This window comes from Camellia sinensis, chromosome 2 (genome assembly GCF_055761805.1).
Source record: "Camellia sinensis isolate YWXY chromosome 2, ASM5576180v1, whole genome shotgun sequence".
Classification (NCBI taxonomy): Eukaryota; Viridiplantae; Streptophyta; class Magnoliopsida; order Ericales; family Theaceae; genus Camellia; species Camellia sinensis.
In genome coordinates, this window is record NC_138962.1 from 177,998,100 (window position 1) to 178,025,986 (window position 27,887).

The window sequence follows — 27,887 nt, forward strand, 5'->3', positions numbered from 1 at the left end:
CAGTGTTTGTGGTTGCTTTTAGTGAGGGGGAGTTTGGTTCATTTTGATATGTTTTGGTAAGGGAGATTGGCTATTTGTTTTGCATGTTGCTATGCCCTATTTGCCCTTCTTGCATGCCCCTGATATTTACATCGTCATATCATTGCTTGGGGTGGTCTATGATCTTGCTTTTGTTGTTTGAGAGTTGTTTTTCATGAGTCTTAGTCTTCATCTATTCATGTTTTCCATCTCATGTTTCAAGTTAACTGTGTCATATGTCTATTATTTTTTTTCATATACTCTTGTGGAACTAATAGTTTGTTTTGGAGATTGTGGCACTAATAACTGTTTTGCAGATCATGACCTTGAAAAAGAAGTTGGCTTTTGTTGGCTGTAATGGGTTGGGGTGTTTAGGATTTTATTTGTTAGGTGTGTTTTGTCACGGCATTGCCAAAGGGGGAGATTGTTAGGTTTTTTTTTCTTGGCAATCCCGTTTGACAAAACTCCTTTCAGTTGTATTTATTTTCGCACTTTTATTTCAGTGAGGCTATGAGTGTTTAGATGCGAATCCAACCCGAATTGTGCCATTCAGAGAAGTTTGTGATGCTAATGTTTTCAAGATTGCCACTTCGCTGATTATGACGGGGATCGAGCTGCCCGGTCAGCTCGCGGGGGTCCAGGGGCAGCGCCCCTTGGCGGGTCCGGGGCAGCGCCACGGCGGGGTTGAGGGGCAGCGCCCCCGAAGCAAAATGCAAAAATGCATTCAAAGTTGCCTGTCCGAGCATGTTATATTTTTCCATTTTTTCCAGTTTTGGCCTTCCCGCTCGAGCGGGGAAACGGGCGCTCGAGCGGAGATTGGAAGCTCTCAGCATCTCTGTAGTCGCCTGTAAAAATACTGGAATGTGTGATTTTACGCTCGAGCGGATTATCCTACGCTCGAGCGCATCTCAGTTTGTTCGCACGCAGTTTTTGGTCAGTCCGCTCGAGCGGGCTGTGGTGAGCTCGAGCGGAGATCGCGGATCCAGATTTCCAGATTTGTTTAAAGAGTTGGTTTTCTTCTGAAATTTGGTTTACTTTTGGTTCTCTATAAATACTTGGTTTTCTCCCAAAACTAGGTGATTGATTGAACTTCTCCAGATCTTCTTTTTGGTTTTCTAGGGTTTATATCTGGGGATACTTTGGGAGTTTTCTTTGATGTTTTTATTGAGTATTCAACTCATGATCTAAAGAGAGTACATCAAAGGTTTGTTTGTTATATACAAAAGAGAGAGAGTTATTCTTCAGTTGTGGATTCTGAAGAATTCGAGCCTGAAGCTTTGGTGGAATCCGGAGTGGCTCATCAGAAAGACAATTCCGTGGTGAAGATGGGGTTGGAAGAGGCACATAAAGGTTGGTTCAATTAGGCGTTGTGGATTCGCTAGGTAATTGAGAGTATACCTGTGTAATTCCTTTAATTCTTCTTAGTGGATTGTCTTGTGGCTGTTGCCCGTGGTTTTTTGATCACAGTTGGAGGTGTCCAATTGTGGTTTTTTCCACGTTAAATCGTTGTGTCTCTTTGTCTTGATTGTTTGATTGGAATTGTTATATTCTGCTTAAAATTGTTACATAATCACAAATCAACATCTAGGGGATTTCTAGATTTTTTAGTTACATTTGACATCTGAGGTTCATCCTCCACGTGTTTCTTTATTATTGGTTGATGATATCACATGTCAATGATGACTTGGTATTACCATTATATTGAATTCTTACTCAAATTTTGTATAAAAAAATTACTTTATCATTATATAATTTATTTTAAGACTTATATTCATAACTTTTTTTTTTATATTATCCAAGATACATTAGTTATGAATAACATTATTGTTTGATCTTTCTCCAAATCAATCATAAAAATTTATGTAAAAAATTTTTGTAAAAAATTTTAATATTATAATTAATAAATGCCCTTTCTGATTTAATTTCCTGACTCCGCCATTGATTATAACCAACATCACAAAAACACATGATGAGATGCTATAGAATTTTCCAAAAGACTAAGGACTTTTCTTCTATTTATAAAAGTCTGAAAGTTTCATAATACTAACTTGCAAAAGTAGACAGTACTTTCAAACTTTTACTTTTCTCAATAGAGGCTTGCAACTCTCTCTATCTATGTGTATCAGACTTCTCACTCATTTTCCCCGTTCAGGAATGAGTTCTTTTAGTCAATTTTTTTTTTTATTTATAGTTATTTTAATTTGATTACAAAAATTTATTTGGAATAATGATTGAGTTTTTTGTAATTGATATGATAGTTGTAAGAGAAAAAAAAAAATTATAATTTGAATGTGACATTTTAACTTATTCTGTCTTATTGAATAAATTTTTTTTTTTGTCCTCATTAACTATTTTAACCACTAAATTTTGGCTTTATTACTTATTCTATTAGGTTGAAGTAACAACTTTGGTTTAGAAAGGGTGTTTGGCATGTGATTTTTTTGATTAAAATAATTAAAAAAATTAAAATATTCAATCGCATCACTATCTCTATATTTTGTACGTTTTTTTTTTTTGGTTGTGAAAGTATCAACTAAAATGGTCAATTCTCAAACGAGCTCTTAGTCAGATGAACAAGGTGAGTTCAGATGTACAGGGAAGGGAAGAAAAACTCCGCCTGGTAGCGGGAGTGAGGGACGAAATAGGGGTGGCGGGGGCGGGGGCGGGGGCGGGGGCGGTAATAACAAATCCGACAAAAAATGAAAGTAAAATATTTGGTGTGACATTTATTTTCCCTAGTTGTGACATTTGGTGTGATAAAAAATGAAAGTAAAATATTTTTCATAATTAATGAAAAATAATTTATTTGAGTTGAAAACATTATTCACTTTTTTAAAATAGAAAATATTTTTTAGACTACACACTGGCCAATCTTATCACACAACCATCATCACCATCACCTCTACCTCTACTGCCACCACCACCACCACCACCATCACTTTCATTACCACCTCCACCACTCCACTACTATCCCATTATCACCACACCAACCCAATAGCTAAAACCATTAATATATTAGTTTTAAGATCACAACCAAACATGTTTGTTTGGATGTTTGATTTTAGCTAAAATAATCAGTGAAGACAAAACAAAAATTAAAATAATGAGTAAGGCAAAATGTTATATCCTACACATCAATCAATTATTTTTTCTCTTCCAACCATATATTCAACTACAAAAAAACCCACAAATCATCCCAAACACACATTTTTTCATCTCATAAAATAGTCAAAAGCTACTAAAATAACCAAGTTCCCAAACAAGCACTCTGTTTGATTTCGATTTTTCAAATACAGTTTTTAAAATTTTTAGTTATTTATATTTCATATTTTGTTGTCTAAAATGAACCTTTTTTTATATTTTAATCAATTTTGTTTTATAAATATTTTTGGATACACCTAAAAGTAAAATATTTGTGAATAAATTTAAATATTTGTGAATATTTTTATGTTTCAACTACATCTGAGTTAGATACATCAAACAATTTTTTTTTTAAAAAAAAAAAAAAAAGTGATTAAAAGAATAAAAATGGAGATTTATACAAAAGGACTTAACATTATTTTAAGGTATGATTAAAATTTAGGTTGAAATACCAAATTAAAGTAGACTAAAAAAAAGGAGCATACATGAAACATCAATAAGTTTTTGAAAAAACTAAAAAAGAGACATTTTACATGATGTTGTTCATTACATCAATAAGAAGATTTATACAAAAGGACTTAATTAAAACTGCAGTGGCATTATTCAACTTCTACGAGCCTTCTCTCTCCAGTTTTGTTCTTTCACCCATATTACTACTCTAGACTTCAAAACTACAGTTACATCATGAATAATTGAATGGCTGCAGAACGCTGGGACAATGTCTGCAGAAAAATATCCTTCGCGCGCGCGCACACACACACACAGATGATCGGAACTTTATTTCTCATGAACAAGAGGGCTGTAAACTGGATACCACATGTTGCGTTTGACATATTCTCCTGCTGCATCCAAAATGAGAAAAGCCATAGATTATTAGCAACAGTGGCGGCTCCAGGAATCAATGATTAAGTTCTACAAATTCTATGAGGAATTTTTTTTCACTCTTATAAATATTATATATAACATTTGTTTTCTATAAATTTTAGTGCATTCATTCTATTCTTTTTGTTAAAAAAAATGTAATTACAAAAATTTCTACAGTTCCTCTCAATGAATTTCCTTACTTCGGTTGGAGAAATTTGAAGGATATTTGGTGATTGGTGGAGTGGACTCACTGAATTCGTTTTTGAACTTAGAGAAATCTAGTCATTTTTGGGACTTGAACAAATATAGAGATGACCTAAAAATTTTTTGAAGGTATGATACTCTATGCTAAGTGCAATAAGGTCTTTTTTTTTTTTTATAAGTTAATAGGGTCAATATTATCCATATATGATATATATATATATATATATATAATTTTTCAATGATTTTTCAAATTTTAGTGGCGTCAATTGACTCATACCAATGTATGTGGTGCGACTTATGGGTGCAACAAACAAATGTATTTTATTTTATTGGCACTGTGGTATCCGGATCAAAATCTGACTAATCCCCAGGAGTGCACAAGTGCTCAGCAAGGAGTTTCCCGCAAGTGTACAAAGCCCCAAGGAATTGTTAGCACCTAAGAGGTTTCGGTGGTGCTATACGCACCAATTGGAATACTAATTAACGTACCAACATAGTTATGACATTGTCATTTAAAAATTACGACTCCACCCATTATATAAATTAAAAAGACTTAAAGTCTCTAAAATTATGATACATCATCCGTTAGTATACGAATTAGTATACCAATTGGTTCATATAGTATTATTCATGAGGATGTGATTCTTGAATCTTAGAGGGAGCACATTCCCAAAATTCAAGGCCTTGCCACCAAGCCAACCTCTTGGGGTTTGCAACAAACAAATGTATTGGTGCAACCAACAAAGTAATCGGTGCAAATAGACAAAATAAATATTTAAAATATATTTTAAAGCAAATTTTCAAAATTGGCAGATGGGTCAATTAACCCCATACTCTATAGCCTAGAGCCGTCCCTGATTAACAATGAGAATAACTGAATACCTAACTCGCTTAGTTGAGTTGAGTTTAGTCTTTCTGAATTGGTTTTCATTTTGAGGTTAAATGTGAGGTTGCTTTCATTGTGAAATATTAAAGCTTTTTTTGTCATCCAGATGTGCTTGTGCATGTCATGTCATGTCATGGCTATTTTTGTAAAAAAGAGATGCATTTTTCTTGTAAGAAAGTCGAGAACTACCTGAGCTCTCTGGGTCCCACATCACAGCGTCCTTCTGCCAGTTCTTTGGCAACTGCTGCTAAAACAACAGCAGCTCTAACCTCTGCTGCTATATCTTGAATACTGCAATCATAAGTAGGTCATAGCAAAAACAAATGAGTAGAGGTTACTTTACCTTTATTTTACTAATTCATTCATAGGATGTCCCCAAATGGAGAAATATTTTCTTTGCAAATTTTAGAAGACCTGGTTAGGGATATATGATGCTTAGATCCAATCATCCGACCCATGAAATCAGAGGTCAGATTTGTTAATTATGAATACTTTAAATAAAGAGAAAAGAAAACTTGATTGTAGTATTAGCCATACAGTCAAAACAAGGCTTTGTGAGGTTCACACACTCCACAAGGTCAGAGTCAGATCCAATATCAGTAGGTATGTAGTCTTTGCATAATGCAAACAAACCTGATTAGTGATTATTGATCGTTCTTTAACAAGCTATATCCAAAACCTATTGACAAGAGAACGACTTTTCATGCTGCTAGTAGGTGTGCACACTTAAGGTAATAGGTTGAACCTTAACCACTAGAAGAAAATACAAGTATATGAGCTAGCTATGAAGCACCGACACATCAGAATAGGTGCAATAGCCGTGCTAGATATGTACGGGATAAGGACATGGACATGGACATGGACGTGGTGAGGACACATATGGGATATGCCACATGACGTGTCCATTTTTATAACAATTTTTTCAGTAACAAGTGCCACCTCATTTCATGAGGGCACAGTCAACAATCCAATAAGAATTGATGAGCACAACACTAATCCATAAAAGGCTATGTTAGAGCAAACAACGAAGTGGTCAAATTGTGTAACATATACCATTCAGAAGTTGCTTCCGACATTTCATCTGAAATCAAACAAGCACTTGAGAGAAGAACTCCCATCCCAATCCTGAATCAAGCCAAAAAGGTTTACTATAGTAGTCATAAAAAACTAAGCACAACATATCAATGACATGAACATTTGAACATTAGCACTAACCCAGGAAACAGATACATGTTATTTGCTTGATTTAAATGACCCACTTTTCCATTCCTTGACAACAAGTATATGATTGGCTTGGACAACACACTGAGGAAGACAGGTATATAGAAACTATAGAACTGTTGGTTGCATTAGCTACATAATGAGAGAGCAGAGTGAGACCAATTAATTTATTGATACTGTGCAAAAACACTTCACAACAATTAGCACCAATATAAAAGAAACCATACCAAGGTCAACATTTTTGAAAGGGCTCCCGCTTGGAAAAACTATATTTTCTTCAGCATGATTGAAAGCATCAACAGCAGTGCATTTTGCTGTTCCAGTTAACATGGAAAGACGATGTTCAATAGAGAAATAGAGCATTCCACAAATAAAATACAGATAATTTAGAAGGCTTGAAAGACGAACCATTGTCGGATTTGACATTGCAAAAATGGAAGGTTTAGGGGAATCTGACTCTCGCGTGGCCTTAAGCACCTGATTTATCAAAGAAGACAAATGCTTTACCAAGCTCAGAAAGAGGATACACGCTGCCATTGTTGTACTTAGTTCCCTGCAGCTAGACACTAAGTGGAGAACGGTTTTTCAAACATAGCCAGCCAAAGTTACTTATCAAGTAATAGGTATTTCAGAATGAGATCTACCTATAAAGTAATGGTATTTAATTACGAAAAAAGCCAAAATTGTGCATGGAAGGATTAGTAAATTGAGGAAAAAACACCCATAAAAGTAGAGTAAACAAAGTGTCATTAAACACGAGGATAATTAAAAAAGAATGAGGGTTGATGCAGTAACAAAGAATGTAATTGCCATGGATTTAACTGAGGTATTTCTCTATAGAGAGCATTTTGGGAAAATATTCATGTAGTCAATTCCAAGAGGTTGAAATTAGGTCTTTGTTGAGTTAAGTCAAGTGGATTTAACTAATAGTGATGACAGCAAATGACATCTTGATGAGGTATGCTCCTTTATCCTAATAATAAATAATTGTGAGTTTTTTTTGCAAGAATTGGGTTATTTAGTGGAAGTTGGGAAAAAATAAAATGATAATAGGGTTAATGAAGACCATCTCTAAAAGGTATTGCATACATCTAGGAAACAACTAACCAAATAAATTGTACAGAACAACAAGCCTTTCCAAATAAAACTAAGCCAACTTCACTGGTTCATTATGCTTCATTTGAAAGTAACGAAGGACAAAGCAAACTTAAGGGGCTGCCCACCTGCTCACTGAAGACACTGCCAACTCCAGTCAAACCAAGAAGTACATGAGGCTTGACTTTTTTAACCTAAACAAAATCCATTCCCCGCAATTAGTTTTTCTAAATTATGAAAGCATACACAATGTTCTGAAAGATAACAGCAAACATCCTTGAGCGAATGGCATGTACCCAAGAAGCAAGCTAAACAACCAAAGGTTTATTTTCCACACAATATCAATCTATATCAGCCTTGAATCAACATAGGCTGCCAAAAAACACTCCCGTAAGATTTACCACTTCAACGAGGTTTGCTCCCTCCCTATGTCCCAAACCCTCGATCTCCCCAGGGGCTTTAGCAAATGGTGCAGCTGCTGGATCAACACCCTTCCTTGCTTTGTAATGAGACCCTGCATGTAAACCAGTACTTCTCAAAAAAAGATGAACCAAAAATCAAATGGATGATTCCTCGAAAATGTAAATGAAACAATAAAGTTCAGATTGCCATATTATGAGTTTTTCTTCTCATTCCAATGCAGATTCATTCCCACAATTCATTCAGTTACATGCAGATAAGTAATTGATTGTCATTACTTTGAAAAAAAAAAGTGAAATTTAGTCGATAACACTAAAAAAAAAAAAAAAAAAATCTCCTTTACAAATATGTTCAAACATATGTTCTCCACATTTTATTACAAGATAAATACCCAGTAACACATAATAAAGGCTAATACGGTAATTGACATTAAGAACAAAAAAATTGGAGAGCAAGTAATATCTGTAGAACCACACATCTTTATCAAGTAGGAAAAACAGAGGACTTGCTTCTGCTCCTGCCATTCTTGAAACAGCCTGTGCAGCCATGTTAAAAACACCAAGCCCTGCACTGAAAGACAGAAAAAAGAATAAGAAGATGCAACTCACAGCTGATATTACCAACCACCCTAAACCATAAAGAAGTAACACTAAACCAGGAGTACAACCATTACAGTTGAACTTTATCAGTACCTTCCAGCTCCAACTACAACTATCTTTTGGTTCACAAAGTCAGTCAATGGTCGACCTAGTGCCCTTATGGTTCCAAGCAGTCCTGCCAGTGCAACACCAGCAGTTCCCTATACAACATGATGACAAGCGACAAAAATGTCATTATAATAGAGTCACCCTTAACAATCTTAAAGTACTTTTGTCTTATTATATTCTTTACTATTTCCATGGAGAATAGCAGAATACAACACCAAGTATTCACCTGCATGTCATCATTGAACATGCAGAACCTTTGTTGATACCGTTGCAGTCTTTCGAAAGCCCACTTCATTTGAAAATCCTCAAACTGATAATATTCGCCAAGCATCAAGTAATCAGTATGATATTGGTTACACATCAAACAAGATGTCATATTTCTGAAAGAAGTAAACTTGCACAATAGCCTTGGGCCAACGGGCATGAATTGCCTCCATAAATTCATCAACAATTGGTAGATACTCCTCTCCTTCCAACTGAGGTTGCCGAAGTCCCAAATCTGTCAAAGTAAAATCAAGTGAAAAATAAATCCTCATGAAGTTTGTTGGAAAAAATGGGTTCACAACAGTTACGTAGTCTACTTACTCTGCTTAAAGACTAGAAAATATGGAGAATGAAATAGAGTATATTCAGCATAAATGAATGCTAAGAATGGATAAGCATGAATGAACTTCAATGTTTAAAATTGTTGGAAGTCCAACCTAAGGTGTTAGTAATAAAATTTAACAAGGGAAATCCTACTTCATACAAATAAATAGTCACTATTTTCAAATCTGAGAGGTTCATGATGTCTTTCTTACAAAATGAGAAAAATATGAAAATAATTGACAAGAAACAATTGTAAACAAGAAAAGATTAGACTTGAAACCTTTGTGATGATGGAATTTAAATGGAAATCAATATTACAGCACATGGAAGTATAGCCTTTTTATACAACTCCATTTATTTTATTTTATTTTTTTGATAAATAATATACAACTCCATTTGAATGATAATAATTTGGTTGTAATAACTAGACACTCTTGGGCTTTATATGTACAGTCAGATGACCACATGATTGTTTCCATAATTCCATGGTTTCTATTTCCAGTGCATTTTTTTTCTAGTTTGTTTAGGTAAGGTCATCCCAAAAAACAAAGATATATATGCAGGTACATATCTAATGAGGTGATTCTTATTTACATCTCTAGTTTCATTAGACTTTAACTTCAAGTTCTGTTGGATCTAAATCTGAATTCACACCATAAAGGGTAATATTAAATAATTAAATCTTAGAAGTTTTATCCATGTTAAAGTTGATTCTAAGTATTAATTATGATTATCTTTCGAAAGCACCTCTGGATCTGCAATTAGCACCCTCAACAAAATGAAGTGCTTAATTCTATTAGGATTCAATGTCTTCTAGTTGAATTTAAGCTAAGAGAAATGAAAAATATACAAAGTGCTACATCCACTTTAATATTAGTTTGATTACATAATCTTTTTCAAAAAATTTGTATTGTTGCTTTCATCAGCAAGGACTCTAGCAGTTCTGCCAAAACCCATTTCAGAGTCACTAAATATTCCTACATCATAATTTTTAATATAAAGTCACACTACGACAGTCAAATATGGCCTAGGGCAGCTGACGATCAAATTTTGAGTAATTTTCGGGATGCATTAGATCAATCCATATTTTTCTATCGCTTAATAAACAAAAAAGATCCTATGCTATTCCAGTCACTTTGTCTCAAGTACATTACTCAATTAGGGTAATTTTATTTATGTATATTACATAATCAGCACCAATGAAGCTTTATAGTCTAATTATCATAGTTCATTTGCATAGTACCCTCAAAAGATGACAACAAATACTTGTCCAGGCTCACAGCAACTTCATTTGACAAGAATATTCCATTGAGAAGATTTTTCTTAGTTTCTTGGAGTTCTCAGAATGATCAGATATGAACATGTATATCTCCATCAGCAAAACACTTCAATTGTATAAGGTAGATAATATTAAATGTACAAGGGAACAAGCATGTTGCTTAAAACATGTGTATATTGAAGAAGATATGAATTACTTTTTCATTAACATCAAAGAGTATACAACCTCTGTTTATATACATCAGTAAAGTAAACAATAACCATCTAAATCTATTCTATATCTAATACACTCTAACTGATTTAGTTACACCAAAAGATTATGGTTTTGTTATGCTACAACACAGTCGGCTCAGGTCTGGTGGACTCCTCACTTGATTGCATAACTCTATTAGGCCCCCTCAATCAAAGAGGAGAGGGACGAACCATGAGCTTGGCCTGGAGAAAAGAAAACCTGGCTGTGGTCAAGGGCTTAGTAAGAATGTCAGCAATTTGATCAACAGAAGAGACATGTTTAACCACCACAAGTTTAGCAGCAACTTGCTCATGGATGTAATGTTAATCCACAGAAATATGCTTGGACCGAGCATGAAAAACTGGATTGGAGGCAAGGGAAAGAACCGAAAGATTGTCACACCAAAGAGTTGGAGGAGGAGGAGGAAGATGCAACTCCTGAATGAGCATGCGAAGCCAAGCCAACTCTGCAGCAGCCTGAGCAAGAGCTCGATATTCTGCTTAGGTGGAGGAACACGAGACTGTGCATTGCTTCTTGGCAGTCCAAGAAACAAGATTAGAACCAAGAAAAACACAGTAGCCAGTGGTAGACTTGCGATCTATAACACTCCCAGCCCAATCGGAATCAGAGCAGGCATGAAGATCCAAAGAACTAGCAGAAATTGCAAGCCATAGTGCAAGGTTTCTTGAAGATACCGCAACAGTCGTTTGACAGCATTGAAATGGGCCACTGTGGGTGAATGCATAAACTGGCAAGCATGATTGACAGCAAAAGAGAGATCAGGCCTAGTGATTGTAAGATACTGTAAAGCTCCAACCACACTGTGGTAAAGATTAGGCTGAGAGAAAGGGATCATAGTGTCATCAGTAGGAAAAGGTTTAGTTGCCATGGGAGAAGCATAGGATTTACAATTAGTCATGCCAGCTTTGGCAAGAATTTCCGTAGCATACTTGTGTTGAGAGAGAAACAATCCTTCAGAAGTGGAGTGAATGGATATGCCAAGAAAATAAGAAATATCACCCAACTCTTTCATAGAGAAGGCAGAGTGCATATGCTGAATTAAAGAGGTAATTTGCCGAGAATCACTACCAGCAATAAGGATGTCATCCACATAGACTAATAACAAGGTAACGGATGTGGGAGTATGATGTATGAAGAGAGAAGAATCACATTTGCTGTTAACAAAACCAGAGGAGAGCAGAAAAGAAGAAAAGGTTGAATACCAAGCTCGAGGAGCTTGTTTGAGACCATATAAGGCTTTACTCAACTTGCACACACGAGAGGGAAAACTAGAGTGTTCAAAGCCTGGAGGTTGAACCATGTACACCTCTTCTTCAAGGACACCATGCAAAAATGCATTAGAGATATCCAATTGTTTGATTTGCCAATTAAAATGAAGGGCAAAACTTAAAAAGACTCGGATGGTAGGTTGCTTAGCCACAGGACTGAAAGTCTCATGATAATCAATTCCTTTTTGCAAATAACCATTAGCAACAAGGCGAGCTTTATGACGAGCAACTGTGCCATCAGAATTTTTCTTAAGGCGGAAAACACATTAACAGCCAATAGCATGTTTATGTAAAGGAAGCAGGACCAAAGTCCAAGTCTTCTGATTATGCAAAGCCTGAAATTCCTCGTTCATAGCTTGAGTCCATTCTAGAGTCTGAAGAGCCTCAGTGTGAGAAGTAGGTTCAACAAGAGAGAGATCAGGAGAAGCCATAGAAGAAGTAAAAAGAGAGAAGTGAGATGCTTTAGATCTAGTAAACATAGGATGTTTATTAAGAGAAGGAGAAGGAACATGGGATGGGCCTGAACCAGAGAAGGCATTGAGATTAATAAAAAGAGAGCCAATAGGAATGGAAGAAGAAGAAGGAACTGGAACAGAAGGTTGAATAGCAGCTGCTGAGGGAGATACAGAAGCTTGTGCAGGACCTACAGGAGAGAGTAGAGCAGGCACAGGAGAAATAGCAGAAGACACTGCTGCAGAAAGAGCAGGACAGACTGTTGCAGAAGTAGCAGGACAGATTGCTGGGTTTATAGGAGAGACGACAGCAAGCACAGGGCTAGAGAGTGGGTTAGAACCAGAACCCAAGGCAGGCAGAGGCAAAAAAAACTGAGAAGGGCTAGGCACAGTAGGAGAGTGAGCTGCAGGAACAGGAGGAGATTGAACTGACTGAGATGAACAAGGATGAGACTGAGCTGACTGAGCTGGACTAGGAACAGATTTAGAGGACCAAAAGAAAGAATACAGCTGGGAAAAAGAAGGCATAGAACTAGTGGAAAGAGAAGATGGCACATGAGAGACTAGAGGAAATAAGGTTTCATCAAAGACAACATGTCTTGATACATAAATTTTACCTGTAATAGGATCCAGACATCTATAACCTTTGATAGATGGATGATAGCCAATGAGATACAAGGTATGGAATTGGGTTGTAGTTCATGAGAGTTGTATGGCTTGACCCAAGGAAAACACCTACAACCAAAACTTTTGAAAAAAGTAAAATCTGGAACATGCTGAAACAAAATCTCAAAAGGAGTTCTATTTTGCAATTTGGAACTTGGTAGTCGATTAACAAGAAAAACAGATGTAGCCAAGGCATCAAGCCAATAAGACAATGGAAGAGCTCATTGATGAAGAAGAGCAATAGTAGTACTGATAAGATGTCTATGTTTCCTCTCTGCAACTCCATTTTGAGGAGGAGTGTGAGAACAAGAAAGCTGATGCATAATGCCATGATTTTTAAGAAAGGATTCAAATTGATTACTAGTGAACTCACCACCACCATCAGTTTTGAAAATTTTAAGAGTAGTTTCAAATTGAGTTTCAACAAACACTTTAAACTCTTGAAATTTAGAGAACACCTCACTTTTGTAGCACAAAGGATCAAGGTTCTGAAAAGCGGTTGCGGTCGCCGTAACGGTAGCGGTGGCGCGGTTGCGGTTGCGGGGTGTAAAGGCCGCAGCGTAACGGTTGCGGTTACCGGAACTGTGAATTTTTTTATTTTTCGCACAATTCGCAAAAAACTTACCGATACGCATATTTTTTTTTTAGAATTATATTTATTGAGTTTTAAAATAAATTTTGATAAATTTTTCATAATTTTTAAGTATGATCCAATATATTTCATATTTTTAAATCACTAGAAAATGAATTTTTTAACATTTTATTTCAATAATTAATGACTTTATATGTCATAAATCCATATTACACTTGTGGCAATTTTTTTTTTTTATTGGACTTAGATGTATAAAATTATTTTTAATTATTATACTTGTGGAAGCATATGTACATTTTAACTCAAATAGTTTTAAAAAAGTATACATTCTTAATTGAAGAACTTGACAAAGTACATAACATCATAGCATAAATCACAAATAACATAGAGTAAATTTTACATAATGTTATTACTAAAATTAGGACAAGAATGCACTTGTCCCGCTTGATGTGCTAAATATTGTTTGAAACGCGTAATCCCACCTTTAATGTGATGTCCACAAAATTTGCAAATAATACGATGCCTAGTGCCTTCAACTTGAGTTTCAAATTTCCAACCAATATCATCACTTGGGGGTTTATCATTGGCACCCTTTTGTCGTGGCATTTTTCAATAACAAAACATTACAACACATTACAATAACAAAATTTTTAAAAAAAAAATTCAAATTAAATACTAAATAAAATAGTTATAAAAAAATGCAACCACTATTTATACATTTCGATTTTACATGCTAATGTAATCATATAAAAATTAAAAAATGAATTATAAAGAATTTTTTTTGAGGTATTGATTTTTTTTTTTAAAAGATATTTTTAAAATAAAATTGTGCCTTTAACAGTGTTGTAATAACAAAATAAAAAATATTTATAATTAAATATTAAATGAAATGATTATAAAAAAAATGCAACCACTATTTATACATTTGGAGTTTATATACTAATATAATCATATAAAAATTAAAAAATAAATTATAAAGAATTTTTTTTTAGGTATTGATTTTTTTTTCTTTGAAAAGATATTTTAAAAAAAATAGTGACTTCAACATTGTTGTCACAACACATTAGAATAACAAAATAAAAAATATTTATAATTAAATATCAAATGAAATGATTATAAAAAAAATTACAATCACTATTTATACATTTGGAGTTTACATACTAATGTAATCATATAAAAATTAAAAAATAAATTATAAAGAAAAAAATTCATACATAGTTGTTTTTTGGGCTTCAATCACTTCAGTATTTGTTATCTTTTTGAATAACCTGCAAGAAAAAAAAATTCAATAAAAACTGACATATATACAATATATTAATATAATTATAGGTGTTATAATTTTTAGATATTATAAAAAAATCAATAACTAATTATTATATATAAAATACTAAAAATAAATACATACCTCCATATATATATTTAAATTAAAATTACTAAATATATTACATAAATTTTATAAGTTTTACAAAATTTAAAACCCGAAAATCATTGTTAAAATCAAAAAAATAAAATAAAATAAAAATGGTCAGTTGGAGACCACGGTGGTCCACACAAAAAAAGACAAATGTTATATTATATCTTCCAAGGTCAGCAAATGTGTATCTTCCCCAGGAAGGAAGCTGAACAAAAAAAAAAAAAAAAAAAAAAAAAAAGAAAACAGATCAGAGGCACTTCGTCTTCAACACAGACCAGTGACTCTCAACACAGAACAGAGGCAGCTTGAAGACTCAACACAGGTTCATCTCCTCCCTTTTCCCTCTTCTCTCTTCTCTCCTCCTCCCTCTTCCATCTTATCTCTTCTCTCTCTCTATTTCTCACTCATCCGTATTTCCAGATCTGAAAATTTGTGATGGAATCTCACCTCAAAGTGGTTCATGTGCTGTAAAGACAAAAGAGAAAAGCTCAACAAAGGTGTGTACCACATCTTCAGAACCTTACTACCACATCTTCAGCCTTTTCTTTTGTTTTTTTTTGAAAATAATCAGCGAAAAAAGCCCTGTTACACCACCGTTACGACCGCTACGTCGGCCGTAACGGCCGATACACCTGTGAATTTCAATCACATCGCAAAATCGGGAGTAACGCGTGGTGCCTACGGCCGAAACCGTTACGTAACGGCCGAAACCGTTACGTAACGGCCGAAACCGTTACGTAACACCGCATTTTTAAACCTTGCAAAGGATAGATCCAAGTGAATTTACTAAAATCATCAATAAAAAGAACATAGTATTTAATAGGAGAAGAAGAAGCAGAGAAAGGTCCCCAAACATCACTATGAATGAGAGATAATGGTTTGCTCACAATAGAATTAGACAAATTGAAAGGCAATCTATGACTCGTGGCCACAGCACAATGAGTACACAAATGAGTATTATTATATGATGGCAAAATAATCACAGATATGAGAAAGCGGACAACCAAATGAAGGAGATGCATGAAACTTCAATTAGCACAAAGCAACTTCACCTCTCCTCTCTGCATGTGTAGAGAGAGAGAGAGAGAGAGGCATCCAGTATTGCAGTATTCAAGGCCTATTACAGTCTGTAAGAGAGATAATAATCAATTATGTTAAAGAGCAAGAGATCTGATTGAATATATTCAGTCCCAAAAATGCAGCCTTTAAACTTCTATGAAGTATGAAATAATTGAAAAAATAAAATATTAAATAATGACAAGGAACCACTGAACATAAAATAAACAGCACAAAGTCAATAGAAAGACGGTCTTCAAGAAGCTTTTGATTGTTGGTACCAACATCAAGCATAACTGGAAGTATCTGTCATAGATGAATGCAGCTAGATTGGTATAGTGCGAAGCAGCATGAAAGGGTAAACAGTTAGTCCAAAACTGGATATATAATATAAGATAATAAATATCATAGTTACTAGTATCTTTGAGATCAGGTGGACAAGAAATTACTGTCAGTTCTCCACGCATCTAACCTTCTGTCTCATATATATGCACTTTCATTAATATAATATCCACATTGATGAAAAATAGCCAATAGAAATATGTTTTGCAAAGCATGAAAAAATAACAACATAACCAACATATAAACAAGCATAGGTAACCTTCAATATGCATGATACATGCAATAACAATGTCCTATGATCCATATCAAGCATGGTAAGTATCTGTGAGTCAGCCCAGTACTAAATGTGTGTATTTACTTGTCAGTGTGCACAAGTGTTTATGCATTGACGCACACTTGTATACCAAATTTATTTTAGTGTACACCTGTTTGTGTTATGCCTACATGAACCTGCACATAATAAAGGGTGATGAGTAGAGCATACTCTCTGTGGATTGATTCCAGCAGCAGCGACATACATATCAACTTTTCCAATGGGTGTTCCAATTCCCTGGACCCCAAGATCACCTAGACCAAGAATGCGACTGCCATCAGTCAGGACAATCATGACAACCAGCAATACAGAAGAAGCCATATACCCATGATATGTCAAGGGCAATGATGAACATAACCTTTAAGCTGCAAGGAGTGCTAAACCAATTTTCTTTTCTAAGCCAGCAAATGTGCTCATTTTGTAATGTATATATTCATTATTCACAGCAAACATAATGCTACACTGAACACATTTTCATACCTTGCTTTGTTTACCATCTGATCCGGTACAAGTACAAAGCACTCTTAATGTATCACCAACAAGTAGGTAAAAGCAAAAAAGAGAACAAAACTGTACATCAATGCATTTTATATTTCCAAAATACCAGATGACCAGGCCAGTTATAGATCATGGACATCATCTCTCCTTTATCTTTTGCACTGAAGTACATTCCCCATGGGTGTCTGAACAACCCTGAATAGTTTTGGCAAACCAATCCTACTGTAGGAGTATATATTATTGGAGCAAGATCTTCAATGTTATCAATAAGGACATGGAGAGAAAAGCAACAGCAATGCGTCATTGCTTCAAATTATTTCTCTCTACCTAAAGAGAAATTATAATTAATTCTTAAATCACTTGTTTTTTACAAGCTGACAATTGCCACCAAACTTACTTGGTAGTATAAAGTCTCATTCCTATCATGCAGTCAATTCAAGATCCTCCATTTTGCTAAGGACACAAAACTATCATCTTGGCCTTGAGTATTTTTTTCAACTAGAAGAAGAAGGGGGGGGGGGGGGGCTATCATCTTGGCCTTGAGTATTTTTTCAAGTAGAAGAAGACGGGGGGTAGGGGTAGGGGTGGGGGGTCTGTGGGATATGGAGAGATCTCATCAAAGGTTACTAGGGGTTGGGGTATACAAATAGTATTAAAAAAAAATTCCACTATCTCAAATTTTATTTATTAATTTTTATGAGAGCTCTACCTAAGAGGTGTCCTAACTCTAATAATAAACTTAAACTACAAACACAAGTTGCATGGTCACAGACAACTTTATTTTAATCTGTGTATTTTTCTTTACTTCAGTAATCAATCTAACCATGGTGTGTTCTCGGCACGCTTGGATTCAATTGTAAGAGCGACTACCTGATATAAATTAGAAAGAGCACACCTAAGAAAAGTCTGAAATTTTATTTATTAATTTTTATGAGAGCTCTACCTACGAGGTGTCCTAACTCTAATAATAAACTTAAACTACAAACACAAGTTGCATGGTCACAGACAACTTTATTTTCATCTGTGTATTCTTCTTTACTTCAGTAATCAATCTAACCATGGTGTGTTCTCGGCACGCTTGGATTCAATTGTAAGAGCGACTACCTGATATAAACTAGAAAGAGCACGCCTGAGAAAAGTCTGAAACCATACAGCATGCCAAGTTTGAAAACAATCTACTCCTCACCAGCCAAGATTAAGCAGCTAGAACTACGCTTAAGAATTTGGACAGTCAGATATATTACTTGATTTGGCTTATCTACACCTTCACTATAGATTCAAGGTGTACATGTCAAGTGCTATGACTCAGACATAATGCACCAAACATCAACATAATGTATACTCTTCTTCCCACAAAATTACGACCTTAAATTTCATTTCCAAGGTATTTTATTTTTTCATGTTCCATTAGTTAACAATTCATTGTTTACTAAAACCATAGAAAAGAAACCAATTAATATAGATAGAAATAATACTGTATTTACATTTTAAAGATCTATTTCAAGACTCCAGTTGAGATGAAAAAATCTCTTTGCTAGAACTAAAGGAATACAAGACTGGCACATTAGTTTTTTCAAGACTTCTCTGCTGCATTTTTCACCTCTATTTTTTCAAATTAATCTATGATCCTTCCTCCATTTAGTAATACATAGATTAATCAATAGTCATTAATAAAAATGTTAATTCAACTCATTTATTTTGGAAGAGAGGAATTATAAGCGTTAAATGGTGTGTTTCAAGGCCTACACCTAATACATTATGAGATCCCATGGAGACAATGTAAATTCCATCGTTGCAGCTGCATCAAATATTCTTGGTCCATTGCAAAAAAAGGCCATCAAATTAAGCTTAAGAGCTGAAATCTAGCACTTCATAGAATGTTTGAATGAAGTACAAGATCATTTTTGCCGACCTAAAAGCAAGATAAACTATAAAAGCCAAAACACATGGAGCAAGAAAAGTGACCTGTTTGGACTCGGTAGCTTTTGCAAGCAGCATGATGTCCCCATAGGAATGAGATGTTTGTACAGTTATAGTAACCAATCAAGACTGAGCAACAATCCAAGACCATACTAGAGATACATTGTCCTGCAAACCAAACAAGTCAAGTGTTAGTTCAACTTCTTGTAACAGAGTGAGTTAGGTAGATATTTTCGTAAGATATTTTGTAAACATGTGGAGTGTATATAACGTACTGTATCTCCCAGTTTTCAATCTAATGAAAATCATTCAGTTTCAATAACTTCTTCATGTGTAACACTAAGAGAGGTAGCTATAGCATGGCTAGTCTGCATATATCCATCAGGGATGAATTGATAGATTAAAAACTCAATATCCACAAATAACTTGGAGAGAATGATATATATACTCAAGGCAGCTCAAGTGGCAAATCAAGACAAATCCAAAATGGAGTGTGCCGTTAGATAATCATCAAGTTCACAAAAATAGGATTCTTCTCCATATTAGTTCTAAGAATCAACCATTGCGGAGCCAAAAATGCCCATTAAACAATTCACCACTAATATCAACCTTCAATTATACATAATGTACACTAATAAACTAGTGTAATACACAAAATTGGATCAAGTAATTTATAGTTACCAAATTACAAATACCATAATGAAAGCAAAAACCACAATAGTTAATTTTTACAAAAATCTAATAAATGACTGCTTGCATTACTAATACTAAAATTCCATAAATGCTAATAAGGTTAAACAATTGATTCCATAAATCATAAATGTATAATATTTCCCTTCACTAAAATTTTGAACAAATTTAATTCAGATATATCCTTTGAACATAAGGTTTGTTTAGGTAATTTAGTTGAAGAAAACAACACCTACTGTGTTTGTTGACAATTTCTTTTTAATGCCACAAGTTCTCTCTTTTTTTCCCATTTTTTAAATATAAGCAAAAATCCTCTCCTAAACTGTCACATAATGCCGTAATCATCTCCTTGGACATTAGGATAATAGTGATGTATAAGGTAGGTAACACGTGAACATCTACAAAAGAATTCAAAGAAAGAACAAAATGAAAAAGAATAACTAAAATATTAGAAGGAAAAAAAGGGTAACATGATTATATATTAATCTCTATGCTTTATGAAATCAGTTCATATTTTTTAGTGTACAAGATTGACCTCATTTAAAATAAAATTTTCAAAAAGTCTAAATAATAATTTCAGATTTACAAATTTCCAGTGGGGTCACTTGACCCAACTTTGTTATACATGGCTTTGCCCCTAAGAGTCAAGGCAATACACCAACAGCTACTAAAAGAATACAAAAGGGACAAATTTCCCAAACTAAAGACAAACAATAGGAAACTATTCCTCCAATTGTAATAAGTTAACATAGTGCACATAGAAGACACGAGGGCTGTTGCATGTGCAGTTACACCCAATTTTAATAGGTACCATATGCCATTTGTTTGGAACCAAATAACATGAAAAACATAGACAACACATGAATGAAAAACTTTTTGACATGGATTTATCTTTAATATATATGAGGAACAAAATTTTCGTTTGTTTCCATTGAAATGGCCAAAATGTTGCCATTTCCCAAGAGACCAAAACGAAACACTAACGGAATAATAAAATTCTAGTGTTTTCATTGAAACGCATCAAAATATAGTGAAACACACCGAAACATAGTGTGATTTACAGAAAGAGTAAATTGTATCTATACAAATTTAGAAATTTTCATAAACATTTATTACTGCTACTTAAGTAAATTTTTAGACCTTATTGGAAACTTTTGTTTTATAAAATTGAGTTATTTAACAATACTTAATAATTTTTAGTTCATAGTAACATTAGTTTTTTAATTCTTTTACGTGAATGACTATATGAATCTCAATTTGTTTAATTAATCAATTATTAGGCTTTCATACATTTAGATATATTTCAATTTATATTTTCAAACATTTCTATTTTATCTTTATTTCATAAAATATTTCCAAGATGTTTTTGTTTCTGTACCATTTGAAGCAACACACTGAAATGAAATTTTGATCTTTGTATATATATATATATTATTATTTGAAATCCAAGGACCAGGAATCATTAATTTGCTGATTCTTTGAGCACACATGCGAAAAAAAAAGGGCAGGCTTCCACACACAAATGCAGTAGACATAATATCACACAAATTCAATTACAATATTTTTACGGTGTGTTAAACATCCATTGGTTCTGAATTGCTCAGGGAGATTAAGCATATGAAATACAAAACACGCTAACAATATACAAAAAATTAACAAATTGTATATAATGCCCCTATTAAAAATTTTGGCGTATAAGAATACACTTAATATTAAAATATCAACTAAAGCTAACAAGGTAGCAAAGATTAATCAAATAATGTCGATTCACCCTCTGAGCAAAATGGGTAGCATTTTCCTACTAATTTTCAAGGGGTAAAACAACATGAAGATACTTGACTTGTACAATTTAATAAATGACTTCATTCAACTTTTTACAACATACAAGTTATCCAGTAACCAAAATTCAAATTATAATATAGTCAAGGACACATCATATAAATGCATGTACATTTAAGTTGATGAATAATCAGTATTGATGATCTGCGAGAGTGAGTTAGCTATCAAAAGAAAAATAGCAAATTGGGGAATCACTATAACAACCTATACATATGAACTACCACCTTATACAACATACTACCCAAAAATTTTACAAACAAAAATAGTAGGGGAAGCCAAGCTCACTACATTTTCACTATATGCAACTATAGATAAATAAAAAATCACTCAACATACCTCCACGAAATTGTGAAACTATGAACATTCTAAACATGAGCTTTCCCAAAGCTATATTGCCCCTAAACAAAATGAAAGGCCATATGATGCAAGTTAGGTAAAGATATTACAAAAGAAAACACCAAAATGGTTTTAACTCAAGAAAATTCTTACCAGGATTGGTCAAAGTGTACATGGGGATAGCGAACAATCACTAGATGGACAGGATATCCAGGGACAAATGCACCAAGTTGGAAAGAAATGAGAATTCTTCCATTTGTTGTGGTTGCCTCGGAAATACAAGCAGACGAGGAAATCTATCAGAAGAAGCCTTTCTTTGTATTCAAATCCTTGAAAGCACATTTCTGTATCAAATAATCCCTCAGATATTGATAAAACTTAATACTCTAAATTTTTTTCATACAAAAAATGTAACAACTCTAGGTATACAATTAAAATTGCTTTTAGTTTCCAAATTTATTAAACAACTCACAAAAATGAAATTTGGACACTTGATATGCGTATAATTGTTTGTAGCTTTTAAGTTAGCTCTTACAAGAGCAAAAAATTTGTTTAATTTTTCTAAGCATTTGCAAACTACTTACATCATAGCATTTCATTCTCTTTCATTTTTATTTTTTTTTAACATCACCCTCATTTGACCAGCCAAAAAATTCTCCCTTCAACAAGAATTTGTACCAGCTTAATCACAATAACTTAACAAATACAAAAATATTTTATTAATGACTAGCCCAGAAAACCCAAAACTAAGGTTTGGTTTTCATAATCAATTTTGAAAGATAATTTTTTTAAAATTTGTTTGGCTGTATATTCTACAAATAGTTTTTAGAAATTTAAAAATCCAAAACTCATTTAGTTTTTAGAACTAAAATAATTTTTAAGACTCTGTTTGGTTTTGGAGTTTTCAAAAAAAAAATTTAAGTTTCAATCCGTATTTTATTGTTTTTAGTGAACTTTTTAAGTATTTAATCAAGGTTTTTCAAGTTTTTAGATCCACTCAATCTAAATACACCTAAAACGTATAAAATTTATGAAAAAAATCATTTAAAAAATCACTAAATATTAATAAATATACAAATTTAATACATTTTTGTATGTATTTTGCATTTATTAAATTTTTTTAAAGATTTTTTAATTTTTAATTTTTTTTTTAAGTATATGTAGATTAGATGCATCTAAAAAATAAAACAAATTAAACAATATATTAAAAAAAATATGAATTAAAAATTTTAAAACTATTTTTGAAAACTCCAAAACCAAACAAAATTTTAAAAATTATTTACTCATTCCATAATGGTCCTCTAAATTTAAATTTAACATATTTCTTTCATTATTTTAAAAAATATTTTTTATTAATTGAAAATACAAATTCATTTTATTTTAAATTTTTATATGAATTTGCAAATAACTTGCTCATCCAAAAAAATTCAATTAACTTGAAAATATGATATACTGCATACTTAAGCGATCCCTCATTCAAAAAAAAAAAATTGAAAATCAATAAGCAAAAAGACATTGAAAATTAGCAATACTGGAAATCTTTACTATCAATTAGATTGTTTGATTAAGTTTTTTAAAATCTGTAAAAGTAAAAAAAATAAAAATGAAAAACACTTACTGTTTTTCATATGATTTTTTGTTTTTAAAATCTAAAAATATTTTTTAAATGTTTATATTTATAAAATTAGTTTATGTTTTGATACCTGGCAATTTGAGTGCTCGTAAAATTGCGGTGGGAATCTACACAACAGAGCTTAATCATGAACAACAATGGCTCGAGGTATGTGAGCTAAGTGGGGCCAATATTTGCCTTTCCCCTTTCCACACTTCCTTGTTAGTTTCCGACTTCCCCAGAGCGTCAATCTCTCAAGTGAGGGAGGCAGCCTTTGCACTGGTAAAGATTTGAGCCTAGGGCAACCCCAGATTTCAAGAGATTCAAGAGAGGCGAGGTTTTGAAACAACTTAGAAGATAGCTTCTCCAGATTTCGGAAACCCCCGATATGAAGATAGATCAGAGAGGTGGGCAGCAACTTCCCATCTATCGGAAAGCTAGAACCCGCTACACCTTCTTCTTCTTCTTCTTCTTCTTCTTCAATCAACAGTGTTGTAAGAGAGGATAAACTGTGCAAATCAATCTCTTTGAGGATAAACTGTGAAATATTCATCTCCAGCGATTGAAGAGAAGTGAGGTAGTTGATGCTCTGCAATCCGTGTGGTAGGGCCTTGAGTTTTTTGCATCCCCTGATAGTCAAATGTGCCAGATTTGTTGCGGAGTGGAACCATCCTTCCGGAATGTACTCCAAATTCTTACAATCGACTGAGATTCCTGAGATTATTATTATTATTATTAGGAAGGGCATCTGGCAAGTATTTGAGCCTATCACAATGAATAATCCAAACAGACTCAAGAGATGGACAGGTAATTTCCATCCCCTCCTCTACTACTAGCAGTGCCTCCAACTTTTTACACCTCCAAATCCCAAGCTCTTTGAGTGTGGGTGGTAGCCCCCCACCTCTACACGATATCAAGCTTGTGAGGGATGGACAATCACGAACATCTAACACTTGAAGATTACTGTCATTAATCTGTGTTAAACACCCGAATAAGGATTGCAGAGTCTCACAATCACGTACCTCGAGTGTTTTCAGCGTGCACGGAAAACCTGTCTCCGGAAAAGAGCTGAGACTCGGACACTTATAGACATACAACTCTCCAAGAAAAGTGAAGCTATGTAGCAGCCGTGGCAGTTTCTCCAGCTTTTCACAATTATCTATTGTTAGATGCTCAAGCCTCCTCACTATGCAGGGGAGTCCCTCTTGTTGCTGCTGCTGCTGCTGCTCATGTTGTCCTTTGTTGTCTTCATCCTCATCTTCTTCAAACAATGAAACAAGCTGGGGGCAGCCTTCAATTTTCAAACGTCGGAATGCAGGGAGACTGTGTTGCACTCTCTCCTCATTCTTCCACAGTGTCTTGAGTTCTTCACAGCTTGTGATCTCCAATGCTTCGAGTTCCATCAGCCCATGAGTGACCCATTTCGGCGAGAGCTCGCGTTTCTTAATCATCCCAATGCTCAAGGAAGTTATTGAACTAGGATGCTTAGACTTTGCATTTGCTGATATCAGTTCGTCATCAACCATGCTCCTCATCTCAAGGACCGCTTGAAGGCTTGTTAGAGGAACGTCATTCATAGCTATAGAGGTGAGTGACGGGTGGACAACCTTGGAAACTTCAACTAGCAATTGCGGGCACTTCTTAATCTTTAGATTATTCAAACAAGGTAGATAACTTGGCAACATTCCAACAAGTTTAGGACAATTTTCGATGGAGAGCTCACTAACATGAGTAAATGGTTCAACTTCCTTATCATCTTCAAAAGTATACCAATACTCCCATTCCGGCATATCCTTAAAGCTTAGAGTCTCCAGTAATTGAAAAGGTTTGGCACTACCCTGCCCGTAAAACTCATGATCGACATGTTTTAGTACACTCATTCCTTTAATGTAAAGCTTTTTGAGCGAGGGTATTTGTCCGAGTGGTGGCAAGGATACACAATTTCCACAATTATCTAAACTTAGGTCAGCCATATTGGAGAATAGAGGATCTCCTATCCAATTCGGAAATCCTATACCAAGGTAGCCTTCGATATGGAGCTCTTTTAAATTCTTGTGAGGTTGTAGCATATCAAGCACTTCTGTTTCAACTCTTCCATCTCGTGAATCATCTGAGTTAACACTCCATTCCATTGATAACACATCTAACCCCTTCTTATCATTTAAATTTGCCTCCCTTGCATCTAATGGAACCACCACGTTCTGTAACCCAGACAGGCAAAGCTTCCCCCGAAGATAAATTAAATTCCCCAACTCTCTTAACCAATGCCCATTGTCTTTAGTAACAATGAAATTGGACAGTGTTTGAAGACTAGCCAACTTACCTATTCCCAATGGCATTTCTTTTAAGGAATGTGCATTTGTAGTATCGAGATGACGTAGGTCAATTAGGTTTCCCAAGTCTGTTGGCAACTTTTTCAGTTGTCTACATCCTCTTAACATCAATGTTTGTAGATTGTAAAGAGAGCCTAGTGATTCAGGTAATTCTTCAATGTTAGTGTTGGATAGGTTAAGATACCGCAGATGTTTCAAATCTCCAACAGAATTTGGAACTTCTATGATGTCATAACTACTCATATTGAGCACCCTCAAGCGTCTTAGCTTCGGCAATAGATTAAAGGGAACATTGCTTGCCAAATGACAATTCACACCATATGGTAAGTTAAATGGTAAGAAGGTTCGTAAATGCATGGCTTTGTTGAAAATCTCAAATTTTTTCATACCCTCATATTGCTTCCGCATATAAGATGAATGTCGAGCTTTCTTTATAGTCTTGCACTGCTCCGGATATTTCAATATATCCTCCAATCTAAAACAAGTTTCTCTTGCAACTACTTGAGCCAAATCATTGATGAGGTCGTGCATCACAAATTTAGAGCTTTCACCGGTTCTTGATGGTTGGAAAAAAGACCTTGACAGCAATTCCCGAAAGTACTCACCTCCTACATCTTCCATTTGCTTATCTCTTTGTTGCTGAATGAAGCCCTCCGCCATCCACAACAAGACTAGTTCCTCTTCCTCAAATTCATAGTCGTTGGGTATTATTGAGCAGTATGCAAAGCACTGCTTCAAATGCGAAGGGAGATCATGATAGCTTAATCTCAAAGCAGGAAGGATGTCACTTTTTGTGTGTGGTAAATCCCATATTTTACTATGCAATACATTTATCCATTCCTCATCTCGTACTTTGCTGCGTAAAAGGCCACCGAGTGTCCTAGCAGCTAGAGGCAAACCTTTACATTTCTCCACAATTTCCTTACCAATTGATACCAATTTTGGATTTGCATCAATACATGTATTCGCAAAGGCATGTTGTGCAAACAATGACCAACAATCCTCCTTTGAAAGGATATTAACTTCATGAAGTTCAACAGTTGTCATCATTCCTGCAACTTCTCTGTCACGTGTAGTCACCACGACTTTACTCCCTTGGGCTCCATCATTGAAAGGTTTCTTCAAAACATATTCTCGGCCATAAATGCGAGGTTCATCAAATAAAGATGTAGAGTCTGGTCTTTGCCAAGTCTTAGTCGTAGGTGTAGGGGTGGTTCCAACAATCTTAACCAAATTAAGTTTTGAACATTGTTCAAAACTATTGTGCAATCTGGTATTGATCTCCTCAATCTTGGACTTCATCTTGAAATTAAACAAAACATCTCTTGGCTTGAAATTAGGGATGAGGTTCCATACCTTGCTGGAACTAGCTTGTGGCTGCTTTGCCTTGAGCTTGTGTTGCAAAGCTTCGGCGGCGAACTCATCCACTAAATCATCCAAATCATATGCCAGATCCTGGAGATCGTCGAGCCACAGGTTCACGGCTCGATCTGTCAGTTGCTTCTCCTCCGCGTCAATCAGAAAAGCTTCAATTTGAGACAGCATATTGGTCCAATTGGTCAGCTGGGTATCAATTCCTTCAAAGGTTGGTAATTTCGAGGAGACAAAAGAGATCATCTTCCCAAACAACAAATTGACGAAGCCAGAGACAAAGATCCCTTCTATAGGCATTGTTTCCGATTACAGAAAGAAAAGAAAAAACCAACAGATCAGAAGCAAAGCAAAGCAAAGAGGTTCAGTGGAAAAGGCTTTAGCAGTTTCAAAATTGGCTATATTTTTGTGATGAGAAGAAGAAATTATTGGGCTGCAAAGAATTCAAAAGTGAGTCTCCTTTCATTGGCCCCCTGCCCTCTGTGAAAACAACGTGTAAATTAAAAATAA

At 34.5% G+C, this 27,887-nt stretch overlaps 3 protein-coding genes across 13 annotated transcripts; all 3 read right to left on the reverse strand.

The window, feature by feature from the left end:
- Nucleotides 1-3,602: 3,602 nt before the first annotated feature.
- On the reverse strand, nucleotides 3,603-6,652 carry LOC145807959 (NAD-dependent malic enzyme 59 kDa isoform, mitochondrial-like). Its single transcript, XM_082907067.1, has 5 exons — nucleotides 6,562-6,652; nucleotides 6,329-6,466; nucleotides 6,167-6,238; nucleotides 5,303-5,404; nucleotides 3,603-4,001 (listed from the first exon to the last, which is right to left on the reverse strand). Exons 2-5 carry the CDS (start codon nucleotides 6,343-6,345, stop codon nucleotides 3,944-3,946), a joined length of 249 nt encoding a protein of 82 aa, XP_082763193.1. The 5' UTR covers nucleotides 6,346-6,466; nucleotides 6,562-6,652; the 3' UTR covers nucleotides 3,603-3,943.
- On the reverse strand, nucleotides 6,562-27,733 carry LOC114256867 (NAD-dependent malic enzyme 59 kDa isoform, mitochondrial-like). 11 transcript variants are annotated; one of them, XM_082906776.1, is made up of 11 exons: nucleotides 27,363-27,481; nucleotides 22,215-22,405; nucleotides 22,062-22,123; nucleotides 19,242-19,364; nucleotides 16,950-17,032; nucleotides 8,783-9,055; nucleotides 8,542-8,648; nucleotides 8,326-8,419; nucleotides 7,831-7,943; nucleotides 7,558-7,623; nucleotides 6,562-6,893 (listed from the first exon to the last, which is right to left on the reverse strand). In XM_082906776.1, exons 3-10 carry the CDS (start codon nucleotides 22,096-22,098, stop codon nucleotides 7,587-7,589), a joined length of 867 nt encoding a protein of 288 aa, XP_082762902.1. In that variant the 5' UTR covers nucleotides 22,099-22,123; nucleotides 22,215-22,405; nucleotides 27,363-27,481; the 3' UTR covers nucleotides 6,562-6,893; nucleotides 7,558-7,586. The 11 variants fall into 11 exon arrangements, 7 of the variants coding, with proteins under 7 accessions (XP_082762902.1, XP_082762900.1, XP_082762891.1 ...); XR_014351249.1 differs by having other exon boundaries at nucleotides 6,743-6,811; nucleotides 7,726-7,943; nucleotides 27,363-27,480; XR_014351251.1 differs by lacking the exon at nucleotides 27,363-27,481 and adding an exon at nucleotides 23,765-24,233 and having other exon boundaries at nucleotides 6,743-6,811; nucleotides 7,726-7,943.
- LOC114303022 (putative disease resistance RPP13-like protein 1) lies at nucleotides 24,364-27,677 on the reverse strand. The gene has a single exon (XM_082913225.1). The coding sequence runs from the start codon at nucleotides 27,675-27,677 to the stop codon at nucleotides 24,369-24,371; it is 3,309 nt and encodes a 1,102-aa protein (XP_082769351.1). The 3' UTR covers nucleotides 24,364-24,368.
- Nucleotides 27,734-27,887: the final 154 nt, after the last annotated feature.